This window comes from Patagioenas fasciata, chromosome 5 (assembly GCF_037038585.1).
Source record: "Patagioenas fasciata isolate bPatFas1 chromosome 5, bPatFas1.hap1, whole genome shotgun sequence".
NCBI classification, from domain to species: domain Eukaryota; kingdom Metazoa; phylum Chordata; class Aves; order Columbiformes; family Columbidae; genus Patagioenas; species Patagioenas fasciata.
The window spans coordinates 8,349,925-8,367,356 of NC_092524.1; the positions used below are offsets into that span (position 1 = coordinate 8,349,925).

General features: G+C 40.7%; 1 protein-coding gene across 1 annotated transcript in view; it reads right to left on the reverse strand.

Annotated features, from left to right (window-relative positions):
- Positions 1–17,432, reverse strand: part of CSTF3 (cleavage stimulation factor subunit 3) — a 49,000-nt gene that overhangs the window by 8,117 nt on the left and 23,451 nt on the right. The window contains exons 4-13 of the mRNA XM_065839999.2: positions 8,017–8,049; positions 7,530–7,627; positions 6,048–6,114; positions 5,916–5,950; positions 5,683–5,809; positions 2,997–3,074; positions 2,641–2,803; positions 2,011–2,120; positions 1,501–1,617; positions 560–634 (exon numbers count right to left, since the gene is read on the reverse strand). Coding sequence (XP_065696071.1) covers positions 560–634; positions 1,501–1,617; positions 2,011–2,120; positions 2,641–2,803; positions 2,997–3,074; positions 5,683–5,809; positions 5,916–5,950; positions 6,048–6,114; positions 7,530–7,627; positions 8,017–8,049 — 903 coding nt within the window. The remainder of the gene's footprint in view (positions 1–559; positions 635–1,500; positions 1,618–2,010; positions 2,121–2,640; positions 2,804–2,996; positions 3,075–5,682; positions 5,810–5,915; positions 5,951–6,047; positions 6,115–7,529; positions 7,628–8,016; positions 8,050–17,432) is intronic.

Here is a 17,432-nt window from a genome sequence, read left to right on the forward strand (position 1 = left end):
TTCTCATGCTTTGTTGTGTCTATTTATAAACTTAATATCTTTTTGAGGGCAGGCTACTTTCTCACACCATTTGTTCAGTACTGGCACAGCTGGCACTACAATGTTGTTCACTATATAACTTACAGTCACACTCTTTGATATTTATGTGGTGCATTACAAATTTATTTGCAAACTACATGTAGACAATCCAGTGTATTTCAGTTTAGGGAGACCAATGGGCAAAAGCAACGTGCTTTTAATCAGTTAAGGTGAGGCAAAGTGAAGTTTTAGTTGAGTCAACAAAACGTCCACCAACACTTATGAGCTGCGTCTTGAGATCTTCAATATCTTAATCTTCATGTGTTGTTTCAATAGATTTTTCCAAAAGAGAGAGAGCAGAAAAGTGCACGACTTAGTGTATCTAAGTGGATTAAAGGTGATAATTATCAACCTTGCTGAAATTTTAATCTAATTTTGTCATCTCAGTACTCCACTGCCTCGGTAGCTCCCCATTCTCTTAGTGTCCTCAGCTGACTGTCCATGCAAATGTGGAAAAGCTCAAGACTAGGGACCATCTTACCAGAGTGGGATCGATGTCTTCAATAGCCAGGAGGCGGTTATATATGCTGTGTACTTTCTCATACTTCATCCGACTCTAAGTAAATAGAAAGGAAATACAGACCGCTTGGTAATACTATTACAAATCACCTATGAGAATGCAAAAATCAACCTGAAGAAAAGAAAACCAAATGGTTTCCTTTTTTCCCTAGTGGAGCAGTTCTTTTACTCGGATGCATTTTTTGTCTTGTGCGGTCATTTCTTCCCACATTAATTTCTCACTAGTGCTTACACACATGCTTTTCAAGAGCTCTGGAGTCTTTTTATAATTTAGTAATACTGCAGCAGCACCACCATTGTAGGTGCTTGGGAAAAGAAGACTTTCCTATACCTCTGTCTCTAAGTAACGCACAGACAGGCAGGAAAACCACCTTCTTCACTCCCCAGCCTGCACCTTCCAAATTATCCATTCTGTTCCCTGCCAGCTGCAAGTTATATTGTGCAACCTTAAAAACCCTAAATAGCCCGTACGCTTGGCATACAAGAAGATGCACTGAAAGCCCAGGAAAGCTTTTACTTTTCTTTAAGGGCGAAGGGATTTTTTAGCTGTCGTCCTCAGGATCTGCCTGCAAAGACTCTTCCATGTTACGGTAAGTAAAAGCAACAAAGCTGACGCTCCGGTAAATGTAAATCTATCAGCCTTTCGGCTTCATAATAATTTGAAAAATATAGTCAATATTTAAGTGGAAAGACAGTAGATTTTTCAAACATCTTGTAACTCATACTACAGGCTTTTCCTCTCCATTTTGTCAGCTCAGCCTCAGAAACGCTGAATGAGGTTCGGACTAGAAGACTCAATTAATTCTACAGAATTCTGTGTATTCACTGTGTTTCAAACAAATGACATTATTAATGAGAGATGTCTTTAGGTTTTAACATCAGTACATCGCTATTTTTGCTCACCTCTTCATAATCTGCATATGCAAAATAAAGAAGCATATTCTTCTTTAATAAAGTGCTGATCGCTCTTTCATAAATATTAGCAGCCTCATCGCTGAAAAGTTTAGCATTGTTCATGTCCTGTTATAAAATAAGTATGATAATATAATTGTTCAACATCTGTGACAACGAATGCCAGTGTATGGAATATCTTCTGTGTGAGAGGTCCCAGTGAACTTCCATGCAGTGCTCCAATAAAGAGATAATCATCTCCCCAGTGCTTAAGGAATCACAAAGGCCAAAAAACCCCACCCAGACCTAAAACTGGCCAACAATGGAATAGTTTTTCATAATTCTTATCTTAAATGCAAATGTTTTTATTTCTTACAATAGCCCCAATTTTAAAATAATGAACATGACACAACTTATGGTGTTAAACATTTTTCACCACCATCCCCTTGGCTCTTCAGTATTTAACAGTACACCAGGTCCAAGCGATGAAATAAGGAAGAAAACCAATGGCAACGTGCTTACCCCTTTTTCAGCGAGCAGTTTACTCGATTGCTCGAGGTACTGTGCAGCTTCATACCAGATGTCTGGGTGATGTCCCAGAACCAAAAGGCATTGCTCATAGGCAAACATAACTGGGGGGGGAAAAGCAAAACATCAACAACATAAGCAATATTCTGTGTATATTAGTGCAGAAATGGTACCATTTTGCACAATGGAACCCAGCAAATAAATCAGCCAATATTAATACTAATTGACTGTGACTACAACAAGCCCAACCGCAGTTCTTTTATATTGCCAGGAACTTTATGGATCACAACTAGCAGCTAAAATCTGCCTCCCCCACAGAGGAAAGTGCAGATCTCACTCAAGAACATCAGCCATGAAATCAGATCCATTTCCTGAGCTCCAAGGAGAGTTCAGTGGCACACGACTATAGCACTGCACTCCCAAATCCAGGGATTACTGCCAGCTTGGCTTGAGCAAAAACTAAAGAGTAGTATAAAAAAACCCGAGCGACACAATTCAAGAAACTTGATCAACTTCTGCACCAGCGTGATCCCTGAACGCTAAATCACATCATCGCTTACGCTGGAGGTCATTAACGGAGCTAAGAAATACAAATGTACACGTCCTAGCACGGTGTCTAATTACCTCTTTTTGTTATGAGGGTTTGATCTTCTGTACGCAGAGGATTGCTCTTTTCCCACTGGATGTATTTCTTCCACATGTCTACCTGCTGAGCCTCTTGCGGGGTATTTTGGGGGGGCACAGAGGGAGCATTGCGGTCCAGACCTTTCATCACTGTCTCATACTCCTGAAGCAGAAGCAATATTTAGAACAGCAGATTTAAACACATTAAACACTTACTTTAGGTTGTGCTTTATAGAACGGATACAAATATTTTAGTGTATCAACCTTATTAGTCTAACACTTTTATTTGAAAATCAGAACAAAGTTTAATGCTAGTTTGTAGAATTAAACAAAGCAAAGTCAGTGGAGGTTTGTACCTTTGCTACACGTCGTGCATTCATATAATCTCTACTCCTGTCTTCAATCATCTTCTTAGCTAAGTGAATATTGATTCCCTGGAGAGGGTGAAAAAAAGAACTGAGAATATGCAATTTCACTTTGGAATTACTGAATCTTATTTCATACAGAAAGGATATTGCAAGGGGATGCAAAAGTAAGCTAGAAGGGCAAAGCTATTTTACAATACTACTAATATCAAAACACACTGCATTTTTCCTAATAAACACATCACAGGTGGGCAAGAACTTTTTTATCAGAGAACAAACTCACTAATGAAAACCAGCTGACCCAAAGCATCTCAGTATACTTTTAATCACAGCTCTCAAAAATACAATGAGCTTAACATAAACCTGCTGGGGGAGAAAGTGGAAAGAATGTATTTGTGACTGACATCTTTCCTTTTAAAGGCCGGAAAATGCCTGGTCAGTCACAGCTCCCTGTCTCACTGCTCACCAGCAAACACTGAGACACCACACGAGGAATTCGGTTTTCTTTGACAAGCAGTAACAGCGGTGGACCCCAAAGCTCTGCCTTCTCTGCTCCTGAAGTAATTGACAGCTTTTAAATGAGCTTATCTTCAACATCCACCCCGCCATGTGCAATCCTCTGTCAGCTGAGCCCGGGGACCTGTCATTGCAGGGTGACAGCGTCCAGGACCACGCGCACACCGAGGGCTCTGCCGCGCTGCTGAGCAAGAGGATTTGGGGCAGCCGGGCCCCCAGGTACAACCCACACCTCAGCATCAGCAGCTCACGGGATGCCAGGCAGGATCAGAAACTCGAAGAACTGCTCTTACAGCAGGACAAGCAACTGCCCCTTTTGTTCAGGCCCATGTCTGGGTGGATTTTGCTGGCGTAGCTCACCAGGACTTTGGGGAATAGGAGCATAGCTTTCAGTCCCATTCCAAACAGGCACCTGAGCTGGGTGTCACCTCGCCACAGAAGCGAGATGCCATCTGGACTCTGAGTGCTCTCCGGGACAGTGACCTGGGCCGGGTAGCACCCCAAACCGGCAATGCCCCATTGAACCCAGGACCAGGCTAAGGATGCAGCAACGTTCTCCCAGGACGCACTCCCAGCCTTGCACTGTGCAGCCTTGTGAGCCAAACTGTCACTTCTCCATCTCACTATGGGTGTTACCGCCCTTGTTTATGTGTTGAATTAAAGATAGTGGTGACTGACAGACTGATATTGCTACCCAGTGCCCACTGACTGAGCTAAAGGGAAGCTTGGGAGTATTTTAATCGCAGCAAATAGCCAGTAAATTTTTGTACTGAAACCTGCACATGATCTCTGTGCTGTTCGGCTGCTTATGTGGGGAATAATTTCCCCCTCAAAGAGCCCTTCTGGTGAGCAGCACGTCCTCCCCTGCGCCAGGACACCCGCAAGCAACAGCCCCAGCCCTCAAGGCCGACCTGGCCACAACAGGACATGCACAAACCCATGCCCGAGCAGAGCGCCAGCCCTTGGCTTTCAGCAGCTCTGAAGAGCCCGAGCTGCTCCTGGTTTGTGTTACAGACGTCAGTCAGAGCTGCCTCAACTAGAAGAAGATGCAAAACAAACAGAGGACAGGTTTCAGCTCTTGTTTTGACAGTCTCCCTACCTACTAATGAAAGGAGAAGGAACCAGCAGTGACAGCTGTCATGTGGGAGGAGAAGAGGGGGTTTACAGGGAAGTTGTACTGGAGGGTTTCCTAGGGAGGAGAAGACAGGTCGCTGGGCATCCTCCCTGGTGGTCAGCAGGCCATGTGCGGTGCCCCGAACACCTACACATTGATGGGCTGTTACAGCACACGCTCATGGCTCTGGGTGCCAGGAGGTTCTCCCGCTGGCTAAACACAGTGGCCCTATTAGTGTCAGGTCATCAACCCTACAACTTGCATAATTAGCGACAAGGAAAGAGAAACCGTCCCTTCCGTCCTGCTCAGCTGACCCGCAGCACGTCGGCACCGCGACGCTGGGCGCAACGCGCAGGACACGGGAGGGCTGAACCCGCGTCCCTGCTCGACGGGGCTGAGCACGGGGGCACCCACCCTCCGCTCTGCATTCTCACAGAGGTTAACAACCTGTTACTAAACGTGTTTACAAAACCACTATAAGGGTGCAGCTACTAATTAGTCTGCAAGGTCAATGAGCTGAGGTTACGCTTGGGGAAGAAATGTGGTAGCCGACTCACCTGAATTGATGCCGAAACGGCTTCAGGTAAAGGATGGTGAGGAGCATTTTACGTGTACTTGAGACCATGTAAGTTAATACCGTGAAGGAAGCCCCAGCCGTCATTGCTGAATGCCATTTCATCCTGTTCAACTCTAATTGAAAGGAGGGGAGTGCCTCCTTGGGGAAGTGAGCCCTCATTGCCAGCTGATCTGCCCTAGCTTCCATTAGATATATTCTCCATCACTGATGACAGTGATTTCTAATTCACTAGCAATTCCACTGGGAAATGGGTCAGTTGAATGTATCCTATAGAAAGTCTTTAAAATAAATTTAAAAATTCACTCAGGTACCTGTACAGTTTTGGTACATACTGCACACAAAAAATGTGTTTATACTGCCAGTCATCTCTTTTATACATAATTATTTAGTGGTTACAGTTTGGGCACCATACTCGATTCTACGATTATTTCTTTCTTAATGTCACAAACAAATGTCATATTCTTGATTACCTCTTCGTATTTGTTATAATCCCTCCAGAGCTGTTCTATGTTTATCATTGGATTCACACAGCCACGCTGGTAAACCCTACGGACAGCTGTTATCCTCTGGTTCTCTGCATAAGATCCTACTGCTTCTCTAAATAGTGGGAAGAGAGATGAACATCAGCTATTACAGATCAGAACTGGTATGAACATCAACATTACATTAACTGAGCTTAAAAGAATTCTTTTAAGGTACTTACACGCCCTTCAAAAAATTGATGTAATCCACCCAGATCTACGTGAGAAAAAATATTACAGATAATGAAACCGATGTTTAGTTGTACTCGTTATAAAGTTAGAAATAAAACGTGTTTTGATAAAAAAAAACATACCTGGTATGACATGATTTCCATGCCAATCTTATCCAGAGCAAAATCATATGCCTGAGCCATTTTTTCTCTGAGGAAAAAATAAACCACAAAGACCATAGAGCAACTCTTTAGTATTTAAAAATGCTTTATTTAAGAGTATTCTTTTGTGCAGCAAATTCTAACCAAATATTGAGACATAAAAAGCATAATTCAACAGGTGAGAGTAAAAACTGGCATTCAGATAGCTTTAAATTCTGCATTTAGGTTTTTTGCATGGTTATTTAAGAATATTATTTAAGTCTGTTGGTGGCAATCTAGCATACTTACAATTCCTGAGCCTCCCTACCCCCTTAAGTGGAAATCCACGTATACTATGTGAATTTGAGAAGCTAAAAAATAACTGCTCTCTATATGTTCTTAACTGACAGATGTTACCCATCAGGTTTTTTTGGTTGGTTGGTTGGTTTTCTGTTGTTATAATTCTCCAGAAACACCAAAAGATTGGGGCAATCAGGAGTAGCTCCCCTGTGTGGAAACTGCTCAAAATCTTTCACATGATTTCTCATCCCCCCCAGATTCAAAGTATTTTTCCCCAAATTTAAAATGTTCACAGAACATTTCCTTGGTCAAGTTTCGAAGAAAATGGCTTTTTCTACCTCCCACTTTCCTCCCAGTCTCCTTTACTCCAACATCTTTCAGTACCTCGCTACCTCCTTGACCATATTGACAGGAAAAATAGAGGAAAGTTAAATTAGATAAAATGATGGGGGGTCACTGATATTTTTTTGATTGTTTCAAAATAGTCTTGTAAAAATAAATAAATAACTGTATTTTGAGTCTTAATGCATTAGTTATCTTGCCAGTTACAGTACAAAGACATTATGGTGGGCTGGGAAAGAAACATTTTATAGATGCTGAGAGGTACTGATATTTTTGGAAGCCTCTCAGTCCACAGGATTATAAACAAGCAAAACGTAGCAACTGAAAAGGGATGAAGATATTAAGACACCCCAAAATTTCAACACCTTGATTTTTTATGCCTTCTTAGACATTCCAAAACTTTCTCTGAGCTATTTACTATTGCTGGTCAAATATAGGACTTCAGCTGGAATCCATGCTGAATTTTGTGGAGACTAACAGGGCACTAAGGGGAGGACAGCAGGAGGTCCCGATGGAGGAAGACGTGAGTTTCAGACCCCCTCGAGCACCCATCTCCTCTGTGGGGAACCAGCCTGGATTCACCAGCTACTCCCCCATTCTTGTCTCACCTCACCATATGGATCCAGACTGAGGAAGGAATTTTACCCAGCACACTCAATTAAAGAAATGTCAATGTTTTCTAAATGCAGATTATATATTATAACAACCCCCCCCACACACACACTCTACTAGAAGATCCCCAGGCAGGTTTGCCAACCCACGTTCCTCCCCACCCCTTGGTTGAGAATCAAGAAGAGATTCACTGTAAAATGATAATAATTCAGAGCAACTCTGGTAACTTACTTGTAACTAGGTAGCTTCCCCTTGGTTTCTCGTACATAGGAAAGGTAACATTTCCACAAATCAATGTGTAAAACCTTCATAAGGCATCGCTGAAATAACTGTTTAATACATCAAGAAGACGTGATCAGGATTCCAGATAAGGAAATTAGGTTTCTACTTTTAAAGCTATACAGCATGAATTAAAATAATCTTTGTGATTATGACTGAGATGCGTAAGAAGGAGTAAATTAAACTACTCATTCTTCTGACTAAAGCATTTCCGTGCTACACAAGGGAACCGGAAAGAATAAAGCAGAGAAGTTCTTCTGCACACTTAACAGATTACAGGCTTGGCAGCAACAACAATTTGACTTTCGTGATACTTCTTATCTGTGTTTTTGATTCGCGCATTCAATGACAGCTCTAGTTCTTCTCAAACTGCTTTAGCCTAATCACAAGATACTTTTTTTTGCTATAGAGATATATTACATATATTGATAGGACTCACCTTTTCCACTTTGTCATAATTTTTTGCTTTAATCTATAGGGAAGCAGAAAAAAAAATCACTTAAGAAACTATTTTAGAATAGTAGGAATATATTCTTCATATACTACTATAGCATTCCAGTTTGTACTTTGCCTGCTTAAACTAATTGCATTGTAACAGCATATAATGTTGCAGAAATATAATTAAACATCCCAAAATGACGTACTTTAACTTTTTAAACATTAGTGGTTTTATTTATTTTAATTTTTCACTTCCACTAGGGCCAAAATTTAGGTACCAGTGGACAAAGTTGTTTTCCTGTGTTCTAGTTTGGACACACAGATTTACCCTCTTATTTCAATGTACACTGTTGCCTTAAGTACATATATTATTGACTTAGGTACCAAAGACTCTAGATCAGGATTTGGTAAATTAAGGGTAAAATACCACACTTACAAAACTAATAGGCTAATAAATGTATTCTATTTTCACATTTATTTCTCAAAGCACACTCTGCTATGCTATGCTGATGCTGAATAAGGGAATAATGAACCATGGAGAATCTGTTTGTCCCTTCCAGGTGGGACCCAACCACGCTCACATCTCACAGTTTCACTCAGACAGCACACACACACCGCAATGGCAGAGGGTGAAACATGACCCAGAAGTAACGGGCTGCCTGTCAGGGAGGACAAAGAAAAGCAGAAGATGGGATGTTGAGGGCAGACTGGAACCCTTGGTGTGTTTATGAGCTCCAGCTACATTAACACACTGGGCAATCCATAGAGACGCACCCCGAAGAAACAAGGAAAAATCAATGCCACCTTCAGAAGATGCTTCTGTGTTGAAATAAAGAGCTTTTAATTAAATAAGGATTTGTTACGCTGTGTTGCTTACTTTTTAAAGCACTGGAACTTCTAAAAATCGCATTGCTCTTTGTTCCCTTTGGGGATTTGCAGCTTTAATTCTGGTGTGAAACACGGGAGCCACAGGAGCAGCTCCGACAGCCTTTCCTTCTCGCCAGGGAGCACGGCGGTAGGCAGCAAACCAAACCCTTTCGCACCAGGTATTAATGATATCATTTTTATACCATTGCCATTCTGAAGCACAAGAGGACTTTTTAATTAGGAAACACCGACTCATATCCAGGAGGCCTAAAACAAGTACTATGTCCTGTCCTGCACTGTCTTCCCAGTGTGCTGTATCCCCTGCAACACCCTGGCCCCAAGAGCCCTAACAGAGCATCTCCATTTCTCTCACTCCTCAACAAGGTTGATTAAAAATGAGAGAATTCAAACAAGTTTTGGGGAAAAACTTTAATGGCATACGTGGCAGAACAGACCCCTGTGTCTGTACCACTTTCAAACTGAAGCGGTATCCTGTCCAGGCTCAAAGGACTCCACAAAATCCAGGTTTGCAGAAAGTTAAGCCTAATTATGTCTTGCACACACTATTTGCACACAGCCTTTCTGTACACTATCCAAAGATAGGTGAGCAGCAAAATGAGTGATTACAGGAATAACATTGCTCTGAAATAACACATAAGTAACATCAGGAGGCAGCATGTCTGTGCTAAGGAGATTGTTTTGAGCCGTGTGGTCCCACACGCCAATCCAACACACCTCGGGGACACACACGGATCATCCCACCACTGCTTCCTCGCGGCTTTTTGTGGAGCACAACCTCTCAACCTTCAAAAACCACTTATAATAATTGCAGGGTTGTTCAGACAGAAGTTTCTTGTGGACACAAATTAAGGAGTCTGACGCTGCCCTATTTCTAGTTGAAGGAAAGTAAATTCTTCTATTTTAAATTTCTCCTCCATTGTAAAGTTCAAAAAAGACATTTCCCATTTTTACTTCATTTTTTGACAGTAACTTTGCAGGTTCCTCAGCACCTCTTAGAATACGCCGAAAAGGATTCAATTCTCACAAAAGTGCCAGAGCTCTCAGTCTGCACCTCCCACGCCCTGCAAACTCCTTTTATCCTTGCTCATCGAGTGGAAAATAACAAATGAATCTTGGTTTGTATGTCTAGCACAGAGCGCTGCTGCTGGGACTTTTTCCCCTTGCATTTACTCAAGTAAAATTGTCAATAAGATGAACAGAAACTTTTTTTAAAGGAGTGAATCCCCAGGAGATGGTATAAATCCTTTCTTGGTGAAAAAACAAATAACCCATAGCTTTGCCAAAGACAAAAGGCATCATCTTGTGGCTATTCAAGAATGAAACCACAAATAATCTTTAAAAGCTCAGAGTGAAAAGCTCTTAGCATGCAGGGCAAAAATTAGCGTGCCTTCCAGGTTAAGCCACATAAGAAGTGTTTTGCACGTCTGCCTTGAGCTCCTGCGCCCAACACAACTCCTAGATGGAGCTGTCAGGGCTGTGAATGCTCTGCCTTCCTAGCACGTGTCCCAGCCCCTTGTCACCCAAAAGCCCAGTGACAACTACTACTCAGCAGAAGTGACCTAGACTGACCCCCGTAATTGTACACAGCACCAGGTAAGAGCACAGGAATCCCACTTTGTTTGCTAGAGCAACTTTATTAGCACCGGGCAGCACGGTCACCAAGCAACATCAAAAGACAGAGCACAAGTACTTTTCAATTAGACTATGCACACTTTCAATAACCGAAGACCTTGAAAAGTTGAAATATTTTGCTAAGAAAAAAAGCTACATTCTTTATTTGTATGTGTTATGAGTCCATAAAATATTTTCTACAAGAATTATCAGATATATGTAAAGCTGCTGACCACATCTGGACTTCAAATCAGTGTTATGCATTTGCTAAATCCACCTAAGTGGTTTGAAATTGATTTCTGAAAATTCAGAAATCTTGGTACCGATGAAGTTAGGAGGATGGATATTGGCAAGACTTGTTAAAAAAGAAAGGAAAAGAAAAAGCAATATTAGCCCATGCCTGGTTTTTATGAAGTGCCCAGAGCCTGAGGGAAAATCAGCTCCCTCTCCTGCAGGAATCTGCATTTCTTGGCTCACCACTCCCGAGTCACCGCCCGGCACAGGGACCACCGGGATGGGGAGAGCCCCTCATTCCTGTTACATTCCTTGGTTTTTTCCTATTACAGACACCGGAACAGGCAGTGATTAGATGCAGACAAGCACTAAAGGACTGACATTAATCCTGTATTTTTGTCCTTAAACATAACGAAATAAACTGTAAGAATTCACAGCAGATTATCCTTCAATTTCTAACAGTGCCCGCATTTCTATTCTGATTGCTTTAATTAAAGAAGAGGCATTACCCTCCTGGACGTTAATGTATAGGAGTGTCTCCATCAACTACAGAATAAGCTCAGGCACCCATCATTCTAAGGTAAAACCAGTATATAAGAACATCTCCCCTCCATCCTTGAAGACTATACAAGGGCCACCTGGTCTGAATTTGATTCTCCTGCAGTAAAACAAATCTGACCTTGTCCTTTGCTGCCTGTGGCAATGAGAAATTCCACCTGTTTTGCTGGAATAGTAACTTTAAATTTGATGCTCCAAAAGGAATTTTAAGTCACTACTGTATCAGCTTTGTACAAGACAAATTCATAATAACAGGGCCAAATTTCTTCCCAGAACACACAATGTGTTTCCCGATAACAAGCTGCACAAACATTCAAGGGTAAAATTTAATCTAGAAATTACACTGCACTTCACCTTTTTAAATAAACTTATTAAGAGACAAGTGTCGTTTATGATTATGCAAAGCAAGTGATTTTATTAATCTAGAGACTGTAGACTACTTATAGTTGTCTGGCAACATACAACAAAAGCCTAAAGTGTTTTATTTTAACCTTTCCAGTGTTTCTTGGTTTCAACCAAGGTCCTAAGGGAGCGAGGTTAGCACATGGTATTTAAGGATCAACATGTCTTTTAATGCCATCTATTTCTGTATTCCAACTACATCTTTTTCAACAGTTGTTTTTGAGGGAAAAACAATATTATCTCAAGCATAAAATCTAATGTTCCCTTATCCACCGCCTCCAGCTCTGCCCTTGGTGTGGCAGATCCTCTTGCCCCCTCCGCTCCCGCTGCCCCTGCACCATCCTCTGTTTTTTGGACGTTTTTTGGAAGATGGACCTGAGAGACTCTGCACCCCGGGCAGACCGCACCAGCTAATGAGATGGGCTTGGGGAAGAGATAATTCCCCAACAGTGCCAGCGGTAACTTTCCGAGGATTTACTTCATAGCGGCTGGTATTTTTAGAACTATTTCCTAAGATCCAGTTCAATTATAAATACTACCATGTATGCAACAGCTGTTTTTGCAAAAAAATCCACAGACACAGCATGTTTCGAAGTACGAACAAGCAGAGCCTACATTTAAGTATTTGCAAGTATCACTTTTGTTTATTAACTGATGGAAGATCACTGTGAAAGACCTGTTCTCATTCAGAGCTAGATGGCTACATATTAGATAATTAAAAAGTTTATGTTTTAAAAATAAAGTCAGACTACACAAAATGTATCATTCAATGAATCCATTTGTGCTGATCATTTACACCCCCCTTTTTTTGTTACATCTTGATTGGTAAGGTAAATAATCAACTACCTGCTGTCAAGCCCAGTAGGATATAATTTGGGTCTCCACTAGTATAGAACTGTAGGTGTAACAAAACATTCATATTTCTCTACCCATTTCTAAAATACAGGCTAGGGCTGGTTGGAGAGATGTTCGCACTTTATTTGCAGAACAAATACTGCTTGCACCATAGCAGTTCAAACTTCTCAGACTGCTTCAAAGAAATGTAAACTTTGAAAGGACAGTGAGCATCACATGCTAATTCACTCTTCTATCTTTAGCACCTTCCACCTTTTGCTGAGGCTTCCAATCAGTAACTAATTTCATGAGCACTTAACATGACAAACTCAGTCTCCTACAGGTCAGGTAAGAGCAATTACCTTTGCAAATAGCAAACCAAGCTCTGTTCAAGCACATGAAATGCAGACAAAATGCAGGACTAACGCTGCACTTGCATGTGGTCATTAACTCAACAAGGATGCATGGTAACTGCCTAGATAACTGGATGTAAAACTTATGTAGGCTGAACAATGCACATATTTCATTTGTGAAAGATATTCCAAGGCTTAACCAATGAAATCCTTGCTTTAAAAACATTAGCAGAGAATTGCAGATGTCATTTCTGTAATATATAATTTTACTACAATTTGTATCAGATAAGGATTGAATGATTCAGTATTTCTGCAGTCTTCATTCAGCTTTTCAATATTCCTTGTGAAAATATAGCTTTTATCTTGCTATTAGTAAAGAGTGCAAGGAAGAGATATAGTACATGGGAAAACTCGTTTTCTCAAAATGTAATAAGATGAGATTCTAAGTATTATAATTTGGTGTGGTGTCATTTTTCACATTCACATGCTTATGCGTCTCAATTTCAAAGTCTGCCATAAAATGAGATCTGAACAGTTTCTTAAAAGTGTTCTAATGAAATGCCTCCAACTGCTACTATTACATGCATTATTTCTAGAGCTTCCAGAACCATAGCATTACATCACAATGTAAAAGTCATGTTGTTTCCACTAGATATATCATCACCTGAAAAACAGTCTCCCTACAGGACTGCAGTCACAGCTGCCATATAAACGGCTATAATGTAGAGAAGAGAAAAGCAGCGCACCATTTTGCAGTCTGCTTCTGAGGAAAGCCAAGAATAGACTATTCCAGTTGGAAGGCACCTACAATGACAATCTAGTCCAACTGCCTGCACAGTTCAGGGCCAAACAAAAGTTAAAGCATGTAATTAAGGACATTGTCCAAGTGACTCTTCGACACTGACAAGCTCGGGGCATGGACCACCTCTCTCAGTGTCTGATCAAACATGTTTCCTGATCACAACCATCATTTAGGTTTCATAGTTGCTTCCTGATTAACAAACTGGTGCTCTATCACGCATGCTATCGTGTATTTATATTTAGATATACTTTGAATTTTCCCACAGTATTTAAGAATAAATAAACTTTTCAGTAACTAAAGGCATTATTTAAGCAGGACCTGTAATTCTGCAAATCCAATTACCAGTTACTATCCTGCACACAAACACCAGAATGGGCATTCAGTGAGCAGCTAATGAAAATGTTAACTTTCTATAGCAAAATTCTGGACCATATCACCATTTTCTGTCAAAGACAAAAAAAAAAAACACAAACCCAAAACAAACAAACAAAAACCAACCAACCAACAGAACAGTTTAAAGCAGCCGTGCCTACAGGAAAAGTGATCACTAGAAAACGAAGGGCATGATTTTTCATAAGGAGTCAAGTTGCAATGAGAGACTGGGACAGGCCAGTGGCAGAACTGAAGATGAAGAGCCAGTAATACCCAAGGTTGCTCCTCACTCTCCAACTTCTTGAGAATGGTCATTAGAGCCTCATGAGCCCAGGCCTTTAACAGCCTTCAGGAACAATTAACCAAAGCACATCTGGTTGCAAGGCAGCGTCTCACAACAGAAGTTTTTCCAGAAAAGAGTGAAAACAAAGAAATTCTGAAATGTGGCCCTGAAGACAGAGTAACATATGTCCCAGCTGAAATTTAAAAAGCTACATAAATAAGAAAATTCGTTAATCCAGAAGAATACATGAATAGAATACCTTTAGGTATCAGGAAACTGTCTGCATTCTAGAAGTACAGTAATACAAGGACTGAGAACCTGGACAACCTTGCTGAATAAACTTAAACAGATTGGTCTAGAAGTGAAGAAAGATCAATGCACTGCAGTAAAGAAACTTAACTTCACTACTAATAATATATTTTGGTATATTAAAGAAATGGCTACCCCCTATAATTCCTAAATATCTACTCCAGTGTAAAGAAGAACAAGGACTTCAATAAGAAATAAGAGAGCTCAGAGACAGTGTTTATAAAAAAATAGCTACTGTGCTGTAGTTTAAACCTTAGTGAAACTTGATTTAATTTCCAGATACAGACAAATCTTTAGGAGTAGCATCTACCTCTAGTCCCTTACAAAAATGCTGGCCTCTTGGTCCAGCGGTGAGGCACTTTATTCATGTTAATACTTTGAAAAGCGAGCATGAAGTTCAGGCACCACTGTCAAGAGACTGGCCACAGGCTGTACAGAGAAATATTTCTTCACAGGCAACCTTCAAGTTGTGTGGTGACAAAACTGTTACATGATTTTTCTAGTTGGAGAAGGGTACTGAACAGCAACCACTGATACACTCACTGTCTCATTTATTTCTTCTGTCACATATACTTCTCTTTTTTCTTCTGTTTTCAATCTGGATTATAAAAATGAAGAAGTGATTCCTCAAGTATTTCCTCTTCTTTCCCATCTACTGCATTCTACTGCTATCTCTTCTCATTTTGCTTGTTTGTGCATTTTACTTCATTTCCAGAAAACAAGACAAAAAACACACAGCAAACCCACCTCATGTTATTATTTGCACTGCTATTTTCCTTCCTGACAAACTGAGTCCCATTATTGCATATATCCTTTGTGGATTAATGTAATTCAAGTAAAGCTGCAGAAATCGTCCTTTTCGGGTCAAGAGGAAAAGCACACTCCGTGCTCTTCAAAACACAAAGACAACTTATCTATTATGTCACTGTCCTATGGATGTGACAGTTATAAGTTGCCTAGAAATTGAAGAAGAGAACTGTTGTCTCTGTAGGTCTTGTTTACCATGGGTAGTGCCTCAGGCTACTGAACGGGCTGTTCTCTGCTGTACAAGGTAAAGTTCATATATATGGCTCATCCAAAGCTGCGGCACTACCAGCTTTTATTTTTTGTTCTACTTCCTCAAACTCTTCTGTGCAAAATGATAAAGTTTCCCCCATGAATGTTTAAAGACAACTGTCCCCAACAAGAACCTGATATGAGGTATATAATCAAGAGATACGCTTTCCCCCTCCATCACTTTTCATATATCTGCTCTTTACTGAGAGTAAGCAGGTCTTACATGCCAATTTAAAAATCAGTAGACCACAAGACCCCTTTAATAAGCACCTTCTGCTTGTGGTCATACCATGTTTAGTAGATAGCACCAAGTATCTCCTGCTTAGAGAAAGACAAGATTACATTATCACTAGTTACTTAAAAAAGAAGGTAAGTTTTGATCCATTCCTTCCAGTTCAATCAATGTTGCTCCCACACTCTCTTTTGCTGACTTCTTGCACCTAACAGCTTCACACAGTCATTCTGAGATACTGTTCCTTACCCACTAGTTTCACCTGACAGAACCGCATCCACTTCACTCTCCACATTGTAAAACGCGCCTGTAAAGCTCCAGCAGCCCACCCACATACATGGCTGACTACAAGCACCAAGACCTCCTACCCAACATCAAGAAGGTGCCTCTCACACTCCCTGCTCAGCACAATTTAAGAAAACAAGCACTTGTCTGAGGTGTTTAGGTCTTGGCATGCACGAGCGTATTTTCTGTAACACTGCCCAGCTTTATGTTTCTAATCAGGAAGAACAAGCTGCCTACTCCAAGCATTTTTTCCAAATAATGGGAGATAATCCAGTGTTCTCTACTCATTCAGTCTGCGTTTGACTGCACAACACATCTTTATCTATGGTACCCATTCTTTAATATCTTTTCCGAATCAGGATAATCATTACCTTTTTTATTTAAGCAATTTGCCCATTATCAAATCTAATATAACATTAACTCTATGAAGTAATTTACAAATGCTCTGCATCCTTCTATTTCCCATTCCTTTCTAGTCAGATTCAACTTCATACCTAGATTCTCAATTTGTCTGCAAATCTCATTTTAATAAAAAGTCAATTTTCAACGTGCCCGTGGCTTATATAATAATTTCCTCTTCAATTTCACACCTGCTTTAAGCCACAGCAGAAAACATCACCTCACATTCACACTCCTGCAAACTACCTTGCTTCCTTCCTGACTTACGCTTCCTTCCTGACTTTGGTTCTTCCTACGTACTTTGGTTCACTTCTGCTTCTCATTCCTGTTTCTCAGTGTCTTCTGTATTTTACAGAAGCAGTGGGAAGTTTTAGAATGTGTTCTCAGACAGCTAACATCAACAGATCTACTGATATCCTTTGTGGTTATTAGGAAGTATGCAACTTCACAAAGCAACAGTGCTTTTTTTGCCTAGAATTAATTTTATGTTGGTTTAACTCTCAGAGGAACGAATTTATAGGACTCAAAAGCATATACACCACACATGGATGTCGAGTTCATCTGTTAGCATGACAAAATTAAAGACTTGCTGGCTTTATCTATTGCCCGGATCATTAAAGTTAAAAAGTTCAATTAAGAGTGAAGCCCAAAAGCAAAGTATTTGGCCCATCTCACAGGGCTAGAGATCCCCAATTTGTGGACTCAGATAAACCACACTGGTTCTCTACCTTAATGACATAAGCAAACAGCCCCTCAGCAGGGGCAGCAGAATTGCACATACGCACTCCCCGAATGCTTT